The 21,413-nt window shown below is 41.6% G+C and overlaps 1 protein-coding gene across 1 annotated transcript; it reads left to right on the top strand.

Moving 5' to 3' along the window:
* Window positions 1-224: 224 nt before the first annotated feature.
* LOC125512798 (uncharacterized) lies at window positions 225-5,637 on the top strand. The gene is made up of 7 exons (XM_087521585.1): window positions 225-688; window positions 794-850; window positions 972-1,023; window positions 1,146-1,237; window positions 3,070-3,325; window positions 3,405-3,597; window positions 5,507-5,637. The coding sequence occupies exons 1-7, from the start codon at window positions 447-449 to the stop codon at window positions 5,635-5,637; spliced, it is 1,023 nt and encodes a 340-aa protein (XP_087377711.1). The 5' UTR covers window positions 225-446.
* The last annotated feature ends 15,776 nt before the right edge of the window (window positions 5,638-21,413 follow it).

Below are 21,413 nucleotides of genomic sequence, written 5' to 3' on the forward strand. Positions count from 1 at the left end.
GTTACAGAAATGGATGTATCTAGAATTAAAATACATCTAGATACATCTATACCTGCGACAAGTAATTCGAAACAGAGGGAATAGAAGTATATTGCATATTCAAGTTGTATGTCATTAATTTTACATGAAGATTCGTGCACATATTTTTTCTTTTTCTTTTCTTTGGATTAATTACATGCCGAGCCAAGTTCAAAAAAAGAAGGAGAAATAAGCTCTTGCCGAGACAGAAACGCGAGCGCCGTCGCGCCCCCCCACCCCGACCCAAAATTCCCCTTGAAGCCGCCGCCGCCGCCGCCTCCTCCATCCCCGGCTGCCTCCCTGACCTGATCCACCGCGCGGCCGCCAGCCCTAGCTGCCCCGCCCCGCATACCCCCGCGATCTACTCTGAACTCCTCTAGGTCTAGGGCATAGCCTCCTCCGGCGCCGCCTGCCCCTGTTCCGAATCAATGGGCCGTCATCGTCCTGGTCAGGATGCCCCACCACCACCTCCTCCACCTCCTCCTCGTCTGGCTCCCCTTCCAACGCATTGCCAGGTACAATCTCAGCCACCCCGACCCAGCCCCAGTGTGCCTAGCCAGAGAGATACACTTCCTTCTGATTCGGTTGAAATCGGAAAGAGCCCTCAGAGTTATCTTTATGATCCCTCTACTGAATCTCGAGTGATAGTGACACCACAACCAAGACTGGTCTAAGCAAGCGTGGTCATCGATTTCATAATTCGCACTTTGTGATAAGGGTTTCTAGCAAAATAAACAACTTCTCAACTTCTGCTACTGTATGCTGTTTTTACCAGGGTTTCGAGCAGTGGTCGCTTTTCATTGGAGTCACAGTCGGATTTTAGCTCAAATAGGTGCTATATATTATAAGTTGCATCCAACATCATTTAGTGAAACCAGTAGACATAAAACGATTATCTATACTTTGCAATTTTCCACCATAATATACTGACCAGTTTTTGTTGACCTGCCAAGATTCGAATTACTATCGCTGGAAGAGGACGATGATGATTTACCGTCTCATCTGGCGGGTATACTTATTATTACCATCTTTCTCAATATTGTCGATATTTAGTTTACCCAAATGACAGTGTGAACGTTATTTATCATTGTTTTCCTCTTTCGCATATCTTTCTTCACCCATTTTAGCCCTTAACCTTGTTGGCTCATTTTAGGCATGGTGCTGATAACAATGATGAACGAGATAGTGGTGAAGCTGCTGTTCTCGCTCGTCAACATAGGTAATTCTTTGGTTCTAGTTTAGTGTGAGAAGTACTATGCAGTAATGATTGTTTGAAGCCCCTCACTTTGAGTTCGTGGAATTCTGAATGTTTCAGTTAGATCAGGTCTTTTTCTACGCAAGTGAGCACTGCAACTAAATCTCGGCATGTCAAATGAAAAATTATTCAATCACTTGATTGTTATTTTAAACAGCACTGTACAGCGATTTGCATTTCCTTATATCTCTATTACTCACCGAAAGTGAAGGAGAAGTGGACTATTCACGTTCATACTTCTATGGACAATTGAGCGCAAAGAAATATTGTTTATTAGGACAGCGTTGCTCACAAATTTCGCCCAGGCATGGTAATATATAGGCTGCAAGTTAACAAAGTATGTAACAAACAAGACACTAACTACCTACAAACTCAAAAACACTCCAATTATGCCCACAACCAGATGTTGATCAACAAATGTGGGCAATATGCTTGGATGAAGCTTGGGGCTCATAAGCAAGCACACCGTAAGCTCCCCACGAAAGAACTACAAAAGCAGAAAATGCAAGAGATTAAAAGATAGGATCAATAGATGAGATAAATAATCCAAGATAAACAACTTAAGTGGACTCTTTTTTAATCGGTATTTGATAGCTAATTAAATTGTTTACCTTTGACCTCTCATATTCATCAGCCACCTACTTATCAAACTTGCTTTGTCATCACCTGGTTCCATGTGTAACATACTCACTGAACACGTCTAAGCTTGTGGCAATATCTTGCATTCTCCGGCTTACTTTTGAGGTCAAAGAACTCCGGCTTACTTTTGAGGTCAAAGAACTCCGGCTTACTTTTGAGGTCAAAAGAACTTATTTGTGTTCAAGAAGTGGCTGCCCCATACAACTTCACCTCCATTTGGTTGTCACACTCCTGGTCTGGCCTTGCCCCATCAAACACACATGCATTATGATGGCTCCAGTCGCGCCACATAGAGTATGACGAGCGGCCTCATTCTTATAACATTTCCCATCACTTGGTCAGCAACAGAGGCTAACCATGTCTTGAAATCATCATTTGCGGTCGACGTGATATTCTGCATGCAGTAAGGAGATCAGAGAAGGTTTCATCTTGCTGATCACAGAGAAGTCACCGTGCCTCACTAGCTGGTTAGCAATCCGACACGTTTGCCAGTTCAAAGAAATTTGTATGTGGGACTGCTATGTATAACGGAAAGGCTAAAAATCTGACGTCAGATTTTTACACATGGCAAATCAAATGTTTTTCATGGCAATATATGTTGGCGCGAGGATGGCAAATTTAGTTTGCAAGCACGGCAATTTCCTGGCAAAAAAAAAAAGAACTGGGGTGAATTTTCCATGCTCGTCAGCTAAACTTGCCATCCTCGGCAAACATAATTTGCCATGAAAAACGTTCGATCTGCCATGCCTAAAAATCTGATGTTCCCTAGATATCTCATATCTGGGTCCATGTGTAATGGGTGAAGTACTACCAAGTAGTCTTTCTGTAGTCGTCCTGCATCCCGATCGGAACGGGAGCGCTGCCGCTCGATCTGAAGCCAAACGTGCACAGAGGGTTTGACGAAAAAAATATCGAACCGTTTTTCTTCACTTACTGAGGACTGCGGGTTAAATTAGCCAAACACAGGGACTATTGTGTAAAAATGCCGCGACGGTGAGCGGACAGAAGCAATAGCCGCTTTATTTAACAAAAAAAGTAAAGATAAAGATTTGTCCATAATTCTCTTGTAAAAATATTTGTACTCGTTTATCAATAGGGTGCTTTTATGATTGATTATTCTCCTAAAATTGTTCGGAATCACTTGCAATCTGTTTCAGTTCTAATGATGGTAGTGACAATGATGTGGATATCGGAGATCCTTTTCTTACCGATAGATTTGGAAATTTGACAAGTTGGAGGTTGAGTGATTTGGAGGCAGCAGCAGATAATTATCTTGAAGATGAAGAAAGTGAAACAGAGGTAGAAGAAAAGAAATATTCCAAAAAGGAAATGCTAAAGCGTGATGCGGACCGTAAGAAACAGTACATGGAATATGCTTTACAGAAATATAACAATGACGAGGATCTTGCTGGGGTTTGTGCTCTTTCCTTATAAATTCGTAATTCTTTATTTCGAGCACATTTCCATGTTTTAATCTGAGAAATATTTTCAGGAGATGCGTTTTGTGTTTGATGAAAGTAAAGATGAAGTTTTCATTATTGAAGGAAACATGAACTTCTATGAACACTTCAACTTTACAGCTAAGCAGGCTGGTTCCACTGTTCTATTCTTTGCTGAAGTGATCCCAGACGAAGGAGAACTGTGTGATGTTCTTTGCTGCAAGCCTTTGGATTCTGATGACAATGGTATGCTTTCTTAATTGTACGTGACTACTAGTCATATAGTAGTGCCATATAACGGGTTGCATGAAATGTGCTGCTTTGCATTTACTAATATGTTAGGAACTGTTATTTGATGAACTGCTTTGCCTCTAGTTTGCATAGTCAATCTATTTATATGTACTTGCCGTGCTTGGATTGGATTTGTTAATCTTGGATATATAAAGCCATACAAAGTGACTCCTTAAGTAGTAGTATTACTGTAATTCGATTAATACGAATAGCTGAGCAAGTTTTTGTGTGTAAATTTACTACTGTTGTCTGATGTTTTGTCATGTGGGGATCAACATACAGCAGGTGTGGCGTAGATGGTTAGGTCTCCTAGATCTGCCACCTTACCAGTTGTTGTTTTCATATCTAGTCAGGATATGTGTCTGATTGGTACTCTACTTGATTTGTTCTTAGGCAAGAGCCTTACATAACATTGAATCCCTGTGCGTGTCAAAAAAATAGATACAGTTTTATTTGTATTCGAGTAGAGTCTTGCCTTAAGCCACCCTTCACATAAGGAGTCAATCACCATGTTTTGAATCTGTTATCTTCGGTTCTGTTTGCCGGTGATGACACTTCCGCTAGCGTCTAGTCGGTCCTCAAGCTCCTACTGGTGTGGGATAGGCTCTCAAATGAAGGAGCCATAACACCATGGTATTGGAGAGCATTATGTCTTGGCTTTGTGTTACAATGATCCATGGACGTCGCATGGAGCTCTGGCAGAACAGTAGGGTACTGCCCGCCAGCATCAACAGCAGGTGCAGGAGCGCATCGGCTATTTGGTCACCTGGATGGCACACTTCGGAGTCCATTGCCAAATCTTCCAGTTCACCGCGCACCGGGCTTGAATAAGGCTGTTCCCCTGAATCCAGTTCACCTTTGCACTCTTCCAACATCTAGAGGCAAAAGGGCATTCAAAATACAAATGGTCACGTGTCTCAAGTATCCCCGAGCTGCAAAGAACACAATTAGAATTGGAGTCTAGGTGCCAATATGCCCTCTGATGATTATAAATATCTGGTGTGCAATCTGTCCATAATCAAAGCCAGGCAAAAACCTTATGCTTGGGCTAGCACTTGCTCTTCCAAATCTTGGGGAAAATCGGGTCTGCTTGAAGACCATCAAACAGAAATTTATACAGTAGAAGTTAGCTGCAGGACTTAGCAAAACTAACCCTGAGCCCCGTAGCCTTAGCGAAATCCTCCAAAGTATTCATGAGAATCTGCATCCGACCAGATGAACCATTCATGATAACCAAGGTATCGTCTGCATATTGAACTATAGGAAAATCATGGCCGGGGATGTCAAGAGGAGCAGAGAGATGGCCACTCCTAAAATGATTATGTATCATAGATTATTTTGTTTATATGTTGGAAGCATGTATTTCGTTTTCCAACTTCCTTTACCAGCTGGTGAAACGGGCTAAATCAGGATTCCAGTTCTACTTAACATTCTGGTAATAGTGGAGAACACAGAGTTATATCCTGTTATTCTTGTTAACATTCTGGTAATACCATGAATGAATACCATGCATATGTGCGTGTTCTTTTACTTTCAGGAAATAATAATATGCATTGGGAAGTCTAGGATTTTACAATTCGAAAACCTAAGCATCCACCATATATTATATGAAAAGTGCTATGTATTTAGTGAGATAAGCAAGAGCAATCAATATATTTTCTCTGGCTATTCTCATTTCAGCTCGCTGCCCAATTGTGTAGTCATGCCGTCTATCTTCACACAGTAGCTATGATGTTGTAGACCTAAGTTTTGTAGCATATTGCTAAGTCATAAACTTAATATATTATTAAGATTTATATGCTTCAAATCATTCTCTCTTACGTCATGATATTGAAAAATGAAGTCAATATTTTTGTTTTTGAAGGACATTGCTTTGGTTGTAAGAATCAAGGTTCTGTGGACTTGAGGCATCCAGCTGGCGGAAGTTTGTATGTTGGAGGTCATGTGGATTGCGAGTTCCCATTTATGTGGGATAGTATCAGTGAGGTACTGTAAATCAAGTGACGTCTTTTTTCCCTGCTGTTTTCTTGCTACAGTTTTTCTATATACTGCATATATTTGGTTGTATATGTAGGACATGTATAATACGTCTTATGCATTTGATTGTATGTCACATTTTCAGGATGACAATGACTGAGGGAAGATTTCCTAGATGGCCATAAAGAATGTCTGATGGGGTTGTTGGTCTTCAATTATTCTCACTTTAACGTCCATGTGATGCTACTTATACTTTGAAAGGGCATGTATAACACCTTGCACTAGCAATAATTATACTTTCATAAAGCTTGACTGGGCCCATGTATCTTGCAGCGTGACTGGGCCGCACACCGTCCGATTTGTTTGAGGCAGCATATGCAACCATTCATAGATCCTTTCTCTTGTCTCGTGGTGGTATTCTGTGACCTTTTAGACATGTCTTGTGTGAAAATTTGGAACTATTGACTAGCAATTGTTTTAAATATTTTAATATTTGCGCTCACATTCATAGTTTCGTCTTTGGAAGTACTACTATTAGAGTATTTTAATCTAAGGATGCCACTACGCAGCGGAGCCGCACCAGCGCCTTCTCATGCGGCAGTTCTTCCACATGTATGCAAACTAATACATCAGCGTGACATCAACAAAGATTCCTTTAATTTTAAATATTAAGAAGTTTTGTCTAATACTTTCTCTGTTCGAAAATATAAGTCTTTTTAGAGATTTCAGTATGGACTATATATGGATGTATATAGACTTAGTTTAGAGTGTAACTAGCAAACATGCCTTGTGTGTTGCAATGGGATAGAAAAAATTACCTCATACACACTCTTGAGACATCCGTAAATCTCTTGAAATCTTGCACGATGCCACATGAAAAGCAACATGATAAGTGATGTTGCGTCTAAACATAAAGATGTGATGATTTTTGAAGTGTATTCAAGGTGTTTTCAATTTATAGACAATAAAAATATTTATCTAGTTGTAGGTATTTCTTTATGCATTTGTTGTGGTTCGTCCTCGGTGATGCCCAACAAATATTTGCATACAATGAAAATAACAAAGTATGTTTTATTAATTACTAATAACATATGCATAAGAGTATTATTTTTGTCTTCCTGATATATGTATTTTTATTTGTAATCCAAGTCAAGTCTTAATTTGGTTGCAAACATATTAGACAGCTCCATAGATAACAACCAATTTGAAAGGACATGCATACCAAATGTTCAAGGTTGTGTATCAACATTGATATTCTTAAAAAAATCATTATGAAAACAATCTAAAACAATATGAAAATTAAAGTCAAGCCGCTGGTTTACATAAACGCAACGTTGTACCTTTTTTATACATCAGAAACATTTTATATAGGCACATTTAATACTTCCCAATTTCATGGTCAACATTTTTCAAAACATATTTATTTTTTATGTCTACTTTTTCTATACACATTCTACTTTTTTGTATACATTAGGAACATGTTTTATAAACATGTTTAACACTGTCCAAATACATGATAATATTTTTGAAAACTTATATTGTTTTATGTCTACTTTGTTCCAAACACATTGTATAATACATTTTTCCTATACATACGAAACATTTTTCTATGCACATTTAACATTTTTAAATGCATGATAAACATTTTAAAAAAATTGAAAAATTATATGCACTGTACTTTTTTTTGTATATAATGGAAACATTTTTCCTATACAAGTTTGTCATTTCTTTAATGCATGATTAACATTTTCTAAAAGTTTTCATATATGTGATTTTTATAATTGAAATATTCAGAGTATTTCAAAATAAAGCCAAAAGAAAAATACAAAACAATGTTAATTTTTTTGAAAAAAGTACCCAGGTCTCCTAGGTGGAAGAGCATGCGTCCAGCCAGTCAGGCTGGCCATGCAGTTGTGACTTTTGGGGGGTCGTTGCCTATTGAATCAATAGTAACGACGGACTTATAATGAAAAAAAGCGAAACATTTTTCCTCACTTATATGTGTGGCATAGTGGGTACCTTGTGGCAACTTTAGGGGTTAATCTAATGACGGATGCGTAGAAGCAATAGCCCCTTTATTATTAGGTAGAGATTAGATCCCATGTTGACATGTTTCGTCAAAGAAAAAATTGTCGATAGTTGCCAGATTATGACTCACTTGGTTAGATTAAATTAACTCAGTTCCCAACCTTGTTTATATTCTAGTTGTCAGTTTTTAATTGTACTCAAGTTGCCATTTTTATTTCATATAGGTTGCCAAAAAAATTACACATTAGTTATCATTTTAATTCTGTCGAGTTGGCATTTTTATTTCAATATATAGCTTGTAGAAATACACACTAGTTGTCAATTTTAATTGTGCCAAGTTGCTATTTTTATTTCATATTAGCAAACATGTCCATGTGTTGAAAAATTACATCTCCTAACCTCATACCTGACGACATTAGCAGACTCCTTAAAATCCTTAATGCTGCCACACGAGAAATGATAAGTAGGTTGTAGTACTGCACTGCACTCTGACGCGTTGGGGATGTATCTGGTGCACTGGGGCAATTTGTGCTACCGGTGCACCGGTCGCCTGTTGCACATTCAAAAATATTTGAAAAAACCCGAAAAAAAATTAGTGCATCGATACAACATGAATGTACATTGTCACAAAATACAAATCAAAATTCGAAACATTGCTCGAGATACAAAAATAACAAATTTGACACTGAATAGTACATAACATAAGTTGGGCTTGAGTTTTGGCCCATTAGCACATTGACGTCAAATTTGTCATTTTTGTATCTTGAGCATTGTTTTGAATTTTGATTTGAATTTTTGTGACAACATACATTGATGTTGTATTGACATACTAAATTTTTTTCGATTTTTTTTGAACATTTTTGAATGTGCAACGGTGTCCGGTGCACCGGTAGCACCAATTGCCTTGGTGCACCAGATACGTCCCCCTGGCCTGTTTGAGTCTGACCGACCCGACAATATGAAAGGCATACCAAGTTTGCGGGAGCAGAGTGAAGGCTCGCTGCACCAATCTCTCTAATGGCAATTTGAACTAAAACCACGACACTTATTTTGGATTGGAGGGAGTGTTAGTTCACCCTACTCATCCTGCTAGTGTATTTTGGCTCTCGCGGCTTATCGTCTCCACCAACTTTGCAAGGTTACTTGTGCGGGTATGTGGCGATTGTCGCTCACGAGGTCCTAACGTGACACAACGTTGTCGGGTGCGTCTCGGCGTGTGGGAGTTTTTTTTGTTGGGGTGGGGGGGGGGGGGGTAGGGGAGGGAGGTGGGTGATATATTTTAATAATCTGTGCACTGTAGTTTTTGCTAATTATGTGTCCTAATCTTTCATTTGACTGTGAGCATGTTAGTGCTTTTTAAACACTTTTTATACATGATTTCTCTTTGAGTCGCATATATGGATTTTTTAAGAAAGGAGGCGCTTACCCGGCTTTAGTGAATTGGAGCCCTTAAAGCATTGTCAACCAAAGTAGTAGAAAAGAGAAAATAAAACGTTCAATATAGACTCAAGGGCCAAGGCACAAGGCCGAATCCAAACAAAGATAACTGATAAATATATAGCGAAGATAAATAGCATCACGCAGATGCATAGTCAGCCTCCCTGTAGACCAGCAGCCTCCTTGTGATGCCAAAGCTTTAACGTAAGAGGCCGTAGCTTGTTCAAAATCTCCTCAATGATGGACGCATCCATCGCCTTGCTTAGAAGCTTTCATAGCTGCAAGAAAATTGTTATTTTGTTTCTAATATGCCAAAGGGCCCAAGACATGGCCGCGAAGATTAGCCACGTAATCCTACAAGAACATCAGGACATTCTAGAGGCTAGAGTATGAAACCCTCCAAATGATGTCGGTGCCTAGCTGCATCCGGTGATATCGCGGACACAACCCCATAAAATTGCGTAAGGATGCACTTGAAGAATATGTGGTCAATATCCTCAATTGTTCCACAAAATGGACACTGGCCGTCCCTTGCAACGTGGCGCCTTTGAACTTCCACACCCGTCGGCAGCATGTTCCTCACTAGTTTCCATAGGAAGATTTTAACTTTTGTTAGGATTCGCGCCCGCCAAATATCCATTGCTTGGAAAGGAGCAACGCTGTGATGCAAGGCGCACTATAAGGAACTAACTGTGAACTGACCGGAAGGCTCAAGTTTCCAACGAAATGTGTCGGGTTCCAATGAAGCGGAGATGGTGCACAATACATTTGCTAACTGTTCCCATTCTTCAACCTTTAGGGATCCAAGAGAATGGCGGAATTGTGGACACTACTGTCCATTCCTCCAATTCTCGCTAACCAACATGTTCGGGATTGTAGTAATAGCAAACAACCTGGAAAAGCCGTGGCAAGTGGGACCGGGCCTAACCAGACGCCTAACCAGAAGATGGTGGATTTGTCGTTACCAATAGAGTGAACAACACCCACACGCAGAAGGTGTCTATTCTTCACTATTGATTTCCAGGATTGGGAGCCGTTTCCACATGAAGCCATTGATACCGGAGCATGCTGTAAGTATTTGTGTCGGATAATATCCAACCACAGGCCACCTTGACCCGTAAGCATTTTCCAAGCCCATTTGGTCACGAGGCACCAATTCATATGTTTGGTATTCACTATACCGAGGGCCCCAACCTCCTTTGGTGCACAAATGGTACTCCAATGAACTATGTGGTATTTCTGCTCCCTAGTTCTTTACGCCAAAAGAATCGAGACTGTACCGTATCAACTTTTGCATGAACCCCATCTTGGAGTAAAAATAATCCCATTGTAAACATTGGTAGGCTCGATAGACAAGAGTTGATCAAAGTTGTTTTCACTCTTGTTTGACTGATATTTTCCTACCCTCGGCTCCACTCGCTCGGCCACGCGGTTAGTAATAAAGAGGAAGTCCTCGATGGTTAGGTGTTTCTTTGTTTGCAGCATACCCAAATATTTGAAAATGGGATGCAAATATTACCAGCAAAAAGTAGACATGAAAATGCTCCCAAATGATATACAAAGTTTGTTCATGTGATGCTTGGTTGTTTTTATACAAAATTCACAAAGTGGCACTTTCTGATAAGATGCCATGCAACAAAACTTGCTCAAAACACAAAATTAATTCCAGGAATGGATTTGTTGGATTTTTCTACCCCAGAATGATATAATATGCACATGTTACTGCAGGAAAAATGCGACATTGATTCAAAAAGATTAATACCATATGTGATAAATGCACATATGCCAGATTTGGAATATCATGAAAATACAAAAAAACAGAATATGTGAAAAAAATGCTAAGCGCACCCAGGCTCCACCCAACAATCAAATTGACAGGTGTTGGGAAACGTTGCATGGAAAACAAAAAAAAATCTACGCACATGCAAGATCTATCCATGGAGATGCATAGCTATGAGAGGGGAGAGTGTGTCTACGTACCCTCGTAGACCGTTTAGCGGAAGCGTTTATCCACGTGGTTGATGTAGTCGTACACCTTCACGATCTGCCCGATCAAGTACCGAACACACGGCACCTCCGCGTTCAGCACATGTTCAACTCGATGACGTCCTCGCCTTCTTGATCCAGCAAGACAGGAAAAGTAGTAGATGAGTTCCGGCAGCACGACGGCGTGGTGACGGTGGTGATGCAACTATCTTCGCAGGGCTTCATCGAGCAATACGGAAATATGATCGAGGACAAACTAGAGGGAGAGGAACGCCGCACACGGTTAGGGAATCGTGGTGTGTGTGTGTTGCCCCTCTCCCTCCAATATACATAGGTGGGGGAGGGAGGAGGGAAGGCAGCCTAGGGTTCCCCCAAGGGGCCGGCGGCCACCTTGGGCGCCTGCCCTGGCCGCGCCCCTCTTCCTTCTTGGGCGCGCGCGGGGAAGGCAGGAGAGGGTGGCGCCCCCCTTTCCTTTCTCTTAGGTGGAGGGAAGGCAGGAGGGGCTAGCCCTCCCCCCTTTCCTTCCCTAGGGCCGGTGGCCAGGGAGAGGGCGCGCTAGCCCCCTTGTGGGCTGGTGTGTGTGCCTCCCCTTGGGCCATTAGGCCCATATACCTCCCGGGGCCTCCCGGAACCCCTTCCGGCGATCCGATGACTACTCGATACATTTCGAAACCTTTCCGGTGACCAAATAGCATCGTCCCATATATCAATATTTACCTCCGGACCATTACAGAGCTCCTCGTCATGTCCGTGGTATCATCTAGGACTCCGAAGAACATTCGGTCATCAACTCACATAACTCATACAATACTATATTGTCAACGAACATTAAGCGTGCGGACCCTACGGGTTCGATAATGATGTAGACATGACTGAGACATCTCTTCGGTCAATAACCAATAGCAGGACCTGAAGGAAATATGCCCTAGAGGCAATAATAAAGTTATTATTTATTTGCTTATATCATGATAAATGTTTATTATTCATGCTAGAATTGTATTAACCGGAAACATAATACATGTGTGAATACATAGACAAACAGAGTGTCACTAGTATGCCTCTACTTGACTAGCTCGTTGATCAAAGATGGTTATGTTTCCTAACCATAGACATGAGTTTTCATTTGATTAACGGGATCACATCATTAGGAGAATGATGTGATTGACTTGACCCATTCCGTTAGCATAGCACTTGATCGTTTAGTTTGTTGCTATTGCTTTCTTCATGACTTATACATGTTCCCATGACTATGAGATTATGCAACTCCCGTTTACCGAAGGAACACTTTGTGTGCTACCAAACGTGACAACGTAACTGGGTGATTATAAAGGTGCTCTACAGGTGTCTCCGAAGGTACTTGTTGGGTTGGCGTATTTCGAGATTAGGATTTGTCACTCCAATTGTCGGAGAGGTATCTCTGGGCCTACTCGGTAATGCACATCACTTAAGCCTTGCAAGCATTGCAACTAATGAGTTAGTTGCGGGTTGATGTATTACGGAATGAGTAAAGAGACCTGCCGGTAACGAGATTGAACTAGGTATTGAGATACCGACGATCGAATCTCGGGCAAGTAACATACCGATGACAAAGGGAACAACACGTATGTTGTTATGCGGTTTGACCGATAAAGATCTTCGTAGAATATGTGGGAGCCAATATGAGCATCCAGGTTCCACTATTGGTTATTGACCGGAGACGTGTCTCGGTCATGTCTACATAGTTCTCGAACCCGTAGGGTCCGCACGCTTAAAGTTCGATGACGGTTATATTATGAGTTTATGTGTTTTGATGTACCGAAGGAGTTCGGAGTCCCGGATGAGATCGGGGACATGACGAGGAGTCTCGAAATGGTCAAGATGTAAAGATCGATATATTGGACGACTATATTCGGACATCGGAAAGGTTCCGAATGATTCGGGTATTTTCGGGAGTACCGGGGAGTTACGGGAATTCGTATTGGCCTTAATGGGCCATACGGGAAAGGAGAGAAAGGCCTCAAAGTGTGGCCGCACCCCTCCCCATGGGCTGGTCCGAATTGGACTAGGGAGGGGGGGGGGCGCCCCCTTCCTTCCTTCTCCTTTTCCCTTCCCTTTCCTTCCCTCATACTCCTACTACTTAGAAGGGCTCCTAGTTCTACTAGGAAAGGGGGAATCCTACTCCCGGTGGGAGTAGGACTCCCCTAGGGCGCGCCGTAGAGAGGGCCGGCCCTCCCCCTCCTCCACTCCTTTATATACGGGGGCAGGGGCACCCCAAAGACACAACAATTGATCTCTTGATCTCTTAGCCGTGTGCGGTGCCCCTCTCCACCATAACCCACCTCGGTCATATCGTAGCGGTGCTTAGGCGAAGCCCTGCGTCGGTAGAACATCATCATCGTCACCACGCCGTCGTGCTGACGGAACTCTCCCTCAAAACTTGGCTGGATCGGAGTTCGAGGGACGTCATCGAGTTGAACGTGTGCAGAACTCGGAGGTGCCATGCGTTCGGTACTTGATCGGTCGGATTGTGAAGACGTACGACTACATCAACCGCGTTGTGCTAATGCTTGCGCTTTCGGTCTACAAGGGTACGTGGACAACGCTCTCCCCTCTCATTGCTATGCATCACCATGATCTTGCATGTGCGTAGGATTTTTTTTGAAATTACTACGTTCCCCAATAGTGGCATCCGAGCCAGGTTTTATGCGTAGATGTTATATGCACGAGTAGAACACAAGTGAGTTGTGGGCGTTATAAGTCATACTGCTTACCAGCATGTCACACTTTGGTTCGGCGGTATTGTTGGATGAAGCGGCCCGGACCGACATTACGCGTACGCTTATGCGAGACTGGTTTTACCGCCGTGCTATGCACACAGGTGACCAGCGGGTGTCAGTTTCTCCAACTTTAGTCGAACCGAGTGTGGCTACGCCCGGTCCTTGAGAAGGTTAAAACAGCACTAACTTGACAAACTACCGTTGTGGTTTTCGATGTGTAGGTAAGAACGGTTCTTGCTCAGCCCGTAGCAGCCACATAAAACTTGCAACAACAAAGTAGAGGACGTCTAACTTGTTTTTGCAGGGCATGTTGTGATGTGATATGGTCAGATATGATGCTAAATTTTATTGTATGAGATGATCATGTTTTGTAACCGAGTTATCGACAACTGGCAGGAGCCATATGGTTGTCGCTTTATTGTATACAATACAATCGCGCTGTAATGCTTTACTTTATCACTAAGCGGTAGCGATAGTCGTGGAAGCATAAGATTGGCGAGACGACAACGATGCTACGATGGAGATCAAGGTGTCGTGCCGGTGACGATGGTGATCATGATGGTACTTCGGAGATGGAGATCACAAGTACAAGATGATGATGGCCATATCATATCACTTATATTGATTGCATGTGATGTTTATCTTTTATGCATCTTATCTTGCTTTGATTGACGGTAGCATTATAAGATGATCCCTCACTAAATTATCAAAGTATAAGTGTTCTCCCTGAGTATGCACCGTTGCGAAAGTTCTTCGTGCTGAGACACCACGTGATGATCGGGTGTGATAGGCTCTACGTTCAAATACAACGGGTGCAAAACAGTTGCACACGCGGAATACTCGGGTTAAACTTGACGAGCCTAGCATATAACAGATATGGCCTCGGAACACGGAGACCGAAAGGTCGAGTGTGAATCATATAGTAGATATGATCAACATAGTGATGTTCACCATTGAAACTACTCCATCTCACGTGATGATCGGACATGGTTTAGTTGATATGGATCACGTGATCACTTAGAAGATTAGAGGGGTGTCTGTCTAAGTGGGAGTTCTTAAGTAATATGATTAATTGAACTTTAATTTATCATGAACTTAGTCCTGATAGTATTAGCATATCTATGTTGTAGATCAATAGCTCGCGTTTAGCTCTCCTGTTTTATTTTTGATATGTTCCTAGAGAAAACTAAGTTGAAAGATGTTAGTAGCAATGATGCGTATTGGATCCGTGATCTGAGGTTTATCCTCATTGCTGCACAGAAGAATTATGTCCTTAATGCACCGCTAGGTGACAGACCTATTGCAGGAGCAGATGCAGACGTCATGAACGTTTGGCTACCTCAATATGATGACTACTTGATAGTTTAGTGCACCATGCTTAACAGCTTAGAATCGGGACATCAAAGACGTTTTGAACGTCATGGATCATATGGATGTTCCAGGAGTTGAAGTTAATATTTCAAGCAAATACCCGAGTTGAGAGATATGAAGTCTCCAACAAGTTCTATAGCTAAAAGATGGAGGAGAATAGCTCAAGCAGTGAGCAAGTGTTCAGATTGTCTGGGTACTACAATCGCTTGAATCAAGTGGGAGTTAATCTTACAGATAAAATAGTGATTGACAGAATTCTCTAGTCACCACCACCAATTTAGTAGAACTTCGTGATGAACTATAGTATGCAAGGGATGATGAAAACGATTCCCGAGCTTTTCATGATGATGAAATCGATGAAGGTAGAAATCAAGAAAGAGCACCAAGTGTTGATGATTAACAAGACCACTAGTTTCAAGAAAAGGGCAAAGGGAAAGAAAGGGAACTTCAAGAAGAACGGCAAGCAAGTTGCTGCTCAAGTGAAGAAGCCCAAGTCTGGTCCTAAGCCTGAGACTAAGTGCTTTTACTGCAAAGGGACTGGTCACTAGAAGCGGAACTGCCCCAAGTATTTGGCAGATAAGAAGGATGGCAAAGTGAACAAAGGTATATTTGATATACAGATTATTGATGTGTATTTTACTAGTGTTCGTAGCAACCCCTCAGTATTTGATACTGGTTCAGTTGCTAAGAGTAGTAACTCGAAACGGGAGTTGCAGAATGAACAGAGACTAGTTAAGGGTGAAATGACGATGTCTGTTGGAAGTGGTTCCAAGATTGATATGATCATCATCGCACACTCCCTATACTTTCGGGATTAGTGTTGAACCTAAATAAGTGTTATTTGGTGTTTGCGTTGAGCATGAATATGATTTGATCATGTTTATTGCAATACAATTATTCATTTAAGTAAGAGAATAAATTGTTGTTCTATTTACATGAATAAAACCTTCTATGGTCATACACCCAATGAAAATGGTTTGTTGGATCTCGATTGTGGTGATACACATTTTCATAATATTGAAGCCAAAAGATGCAAAGTTAATAATGATAGTGCAACTTATTTGTGGCACTGCCGTTTAGGTCATATTGGTGTAAAGCGCATGAAGAAAATCCATGCTGATGGGCTTTTGGAATCACTTGATTATGAATCCGTTGATGCTTGCGAACCATGCCTCATGGGCAAGATGACTAAGACTCCGTTCTCTGGAACAATGGAGCAAGCAAAAGATTTGTTGGAAATCATACATACTGTTGTATGTGGTCCGATGAATATTGAGGCTCGCGGCAGGTATCATTATTTTCTGATCTTCACAGATAATTTGAGCAGATATGAGTATATCTACTTGATGAAACACAAGTCTGAAAAGTTCAAAGAATTTCATAGTGAAGTGGAAAATCATCGTAATAAAAATAAAAGTTTCTACGATATGATCGCATAAGTAAAATATTTGAGTTACGAGTTTGGCCTTCAGTTAAAACAATGTGGAATAGTTTCACAAAATCATGCCACCTGGAACACCACAGCATAATGGTGTGTCCAAACATCATAACCGTACTATTATTGGACATAGTGCAATCTATGATGTTTCTTACCGATTAATCACTATAGTTTGGGGTTATGCATTGGAGACAGCTGCATTCACGTTAAAAAGGGCACCATCTAAATCCGTTGAGGTGACACCATATGAACTGTGGTTTGGCAAGAAACCAAAGTTGTCGTTTCTTAAAGTTTGAGGTTGCAATGCTTATGTGGAAAAGTTTCAACCTGATAAGCTCAAACCCAAATCGGAGAAGTGTGTCTTCATAGGATACCCAAAAGAAAATGTTGGGTACACCTTCTATCACAGATCCAAAGGCAAGTTATTCATTATTGAGAATGGATCCTTTCTAGAGAAGGAGTTTCTCTCGAAAAAAGTGAGTGGGAGGAAAGTAGAACTTGATGAGGTAACTGTACCCGCTCCCTTATTGGAAAGTAGTTCATCACAGAAATCTGTTTCTGTGACACCTACACCAATTAGTGAGGAAGCTAATGATGATGATCATGTAACTTTAGATCGAGTTACTACCGAACCTCGTAGGTAAACCGGAGTGTGATCTGCACCAGAGTGGTACGGTAATCCTGTTCTAGAGGTCATGTTACTTGACCAGGACGAGCCTACGAACTATGAGGAAGCAATGATGAGCCCAGATTCCGCGAAATGGCTTGAGGCCATGAAATCTGAGATGAGATCCATGTATGAGAACAAAGTATGGACTTTGATTGACTTGCCCATTGATCGGCGAGCCATTGATATTAAATGGATCTTCAAGAGGAATACGGACGCTGATAGTAGTGTTACTATCTACAAAGCTAGAATTGCCGCAAAAGGTTTTCGACAAGTTCAAGGTGTTGACTACGATGAGAGTTTCTCACTCGTATCTATGCTTAAGTCTATCCGAATCATGTTAGCAATTGCCACATTTTATGAAATCTGGCAAATGGATAAACAAAACTACAGTCCTTAATGGATTTATTAAAGAAGAGTTGTATATGACGCAACAAGAAAGTTTTGTCAATCCTAAAGGTGCTAACAAAATATGCAAGCTCTAGCGATCCATCTATGGACTGGTGCAAGCATGTCGGAGTTGGAATATACGCTTTGATAAGTTGATCAAAGCATATAGTTTTATACAGACTTGTGGTGAAGCTTGTATTTACAAGAAAGTGAGTGGGAGCACTACAACATTTCTAATAAGTATATGTGTATGACATATTGTTGATCGGAGATAATGTAGATTTATTCTGCAAAGCATAAAGGAATGTTTGAAAGGAGTTTTTCAAAGAAAGACCTCGGTGAAGCTGCTTACATATTGAGCATCAAGATCTATAGAGATAGATCAAGATGCTTGATAAGTTTTTCAATGAGTACATACCATGACAAGATTTTGAAGTAGTTCAAAATGGAACAATCAGAGAAGGAGTTCTTGCCTGTGTTACAAAGGTGTGAAGTTGAGTAAGACTCAAAACCCGACCACGGCAGAAGATAGAGAGAGAATGAAAGTCATTCCCTATGCCTCAGCCATAGGTTCTATAAAGTATGCCATGCTGTGTACCAGATCTATTGTATACCCTACACTGTTTTTAGCAAGGGAGTACAATAGTGATCTAGGAGTAGATCACTGGACAACAGTCAAAATTATCCTTAGTGGAATAAGGATATGTTTCTCGATTATGGAGGTGACAAAAAGGTTCGTCGTAAAGGGTTACGTCGATGCAAATTTTGACACTGATCCAGATGACTCTAAATCTCAATCTGGATTCATATTGAAAGTGGGAGCAATTAGCTAGAGTAGCTCCGTGCAGAGCATTGTTGACATAGAAATTTGCAAAATACTTACAGATCTGAATGTGGCAGACCCGTTGACTAAACTTCTCTCACAAACAAAACATGATCACACCTTAGTACTCTTTGGGTGTTAATCACATAGCGATGTGAACTACATTATTGACTCTAGTAAACCCTTTGGGTGTTGGCCACATGTCGATGTGAACTATGGGTGTTAATCACATGGTGATGTGAACTATTAGTATTAAATCACATGGCGATGTGAACTAGATTATTAACTCTAGTGCAAGTGGGAGACTGAAGGAAATATGCCCTAGAGGCAATAATAAAGTTATTATTTATTTCCTTATATCATGATAAATGTTTATTATTCATGCTAGAATTGTATTAACTTGAAACATAATACATGTGTGAATACATAGACAAACAGAGTGTCACTAGTATGCCTCTACTTGACTAGCTCGTTGATCAAAGATGGTTATGTTTCCTAACCATAGACATGAGTTGTCATTTGATTAACGGGATCACATCATTAGGAGAATGATGTGATTGACTTGACCCATTCTGTTAGCATAGCACTTGATCATTTAGTTTGTTGCTATTGCTTTCTTCATGACTTATACATGTTCCTATGACTATGAGATTATGCAACTCCCGTTTACTGGAAGAACACTTTGTGTGCTACCAAACGCCACAACGTAACTGGGTGATTATAATGGTGCTCTACAGGTGTCTCCGAAGGTACTTGTTGGGTTGGCGTATTTCGAGATTAGGATTTGTCACTCCGATTGTCGAAGAGGTATCTCTGGGCCCACTCGGTAATGCACATCACTTAAGCCTTGCAAGCATTGCAACTAATGAGTTAGTTGCGGGTTGATGTATTACAGAACGAGTAAAGAGACCTGCCGGTAACGAGATTGAACTAGGTATTGAGATACCGACGATCGAATCTCGGGCAAGTAACATACCGATGACAAAGGGAACAACGTATGTTGTTATGCGGTTTGACTGATAAAGATCTTCGTAGAATATGTGGGAGCCAATATGAGCATCCAGGTTCCGCTATTGGTTATTGAACGGAGACGTGTCTCGGTCATGTCTACATAGTTCTCGAACCCGTAGGGTCCGCACGCTTAAAGTTCGATGACGGTTATATCATGAGTTTATGTGTTTTGATGTACCGAAGGAGTTCGGAGTCCCGGATGAGATCGGGGACATGACGAGGAGTCTCGAAATGGTCGAGACGTAAAGATCGATATATTGGATGACTATATTCGGACATCGGAAAGGTTCCGAGTGATTCGGGTATTTTCGGGAGTACCGAGGAGTTACGGGAATTCGTATTGGGTCTTAATGGGCCATACGGGAAAGGAGAGAAAGGCCTCAAATTGTGGCCGCACCCCTCCCCATGGGCTGGTCCAAATTGGACTTGGGAGGGGGGGGGGCGCCCCCTTCCTTCCTTCTCCTTTTCCCTTCGCTTTCCTTCCCTCATACTCCTACTACTTGGAAGGGCTCCTAGTTCTTCTAGGAAAGGGGGAATCCTACTCCCGGTGGGAGTAGGACTCCCCTAGGGCGCGCCATAGAGAGGGCCGGCCCTCCCCCTCCTCCACTCCTTTATATATGAGGGCAGGGGCACCCCAAAGACACAACAATTGATCTCTTGATCTCTTAGCCGTGTGCGGTGCCCCTCTCCACTATAATCCACCTCGGTCATATCGTAGCAGTGCTTAGGCGAAGCCCTGCGTCAGTAGAACATCATCATCGTCACCACGTCGTCGTGCTGACGGAACTCTCCCTCAAAGATCGGCTGGATCGGAGTTCGAGGGACGTCATCGAGTTGAACGTGTGCAGAACTCGGAGGTGCCGTGCGTTCGGTACTTGATCGGTCGGATCGTGAAGACGTACGACTACATCAACCGCGTTGTGCTAACGCTTCCGCTTTCGGTCTACAAGGGTACGTGGACAACACTCTCCCCTCTCGTTGCTATGCATCACCATGATCTTGCGTGTGCGTAGGATTTTTTTTGAAATTACTACGTTACCCAACAGGACCTGGATGCCCATATTGGTTCCTAAATATTCGACGAAGATCTTTATCAGTTTAACCTTATGACAACATACGTAATTTCCTTTGTCTGTCGGTATGTTACTTGCCCAAGATTCGATCGTTGGTATCTCCATACCTAGTTCAATCTCGTTACCAGCAAGTCTCTTTACTCGTTCTGTAATAAATCATCTCGTAACTAAATCCTTAGTCACTTTGCTTGCAAGCTTCTTATGATGTGTATTACCGAGAGGGCCCAGAAATACTGCCACCTCTTGAGCATTGCGTTGGTTTTCCCTTGAAGAGGATAAGGTGATGCAATAAAGCAGCGTAAGTATTTCCCTCAGTTTTTGAGAACCAAGATATCAATCCAGTAGGAGACCACACGCGAGTCACCTTGTAGCTACACAAACAAATAAGAACCTCGCAACCAACGCGATAAAGGGGTTGTCAATCCCTTCACGACCACTTGCAAGAGTGAGATCTGATAGAGATAATAATAATAGGATAAATATTTTTGGTATTTTTATGATATAGATTGAAAGTAAAGATTGCAAAATAAAATAGATTGGAAACTTGTATGATGGAAAATAGACCCGGGGGCCATAGGTTTCACTAGTGGCTTCTCTCAAGATAGCATTAGTATTACGGTGGGTGAACAAATTACTGTCGAGCAATTGATAGAAAAGAGAATAATTATGAGAATATCTAGGCATGATCATGTATATAGGCATCACGCCCGAGACAAGTAGACCGACTCCTACCTGCATCTACTACTATTACTCCACACATCGACCCCTATCTAGCATGCATCTAGAGTACTAAGTTCATAAGAACAGAGTAATG

Source organism: Triticum urartu, chromosome 1A, assembly GCF_056163025.1.
Source record: "Triticum urartu cultivar PI428250 chromosome 1A, HENAU_Tu73, whole genome shotgun sequence".
Classification (NCBI taxonomy): Eukaryota; Viridiplantae; Streptophyta; class Magnoliopsida; order Poales; family Poaceae; genus Triticum; species Triticum urartu.

Excerpts from the sequence above, each read along its gene's own strand:
- LOC125512798 (XM_087521585.1), top strand. The coding sequence starts at position 447 with ATGGGCCGTCATCGTCCTGGTCAGGATGCCCCACCACCACCTCCTCCA. Across the intron at positions 689-793 it reads ACACCACAACCAAGACTGGT|GGTTTCGAGCAGTGGTCGCT; the intron begins CTAAGCAAGCGT and ends TGTTTTTACCAG. Across the intron at positions 3,598-5,506 it reads TTTGGATTCTGATGACAATG|GACATTGCTTTGGTTGTAAG; the intron begins GTATGCTTTCTT and ends TTGTTTTTGAAG.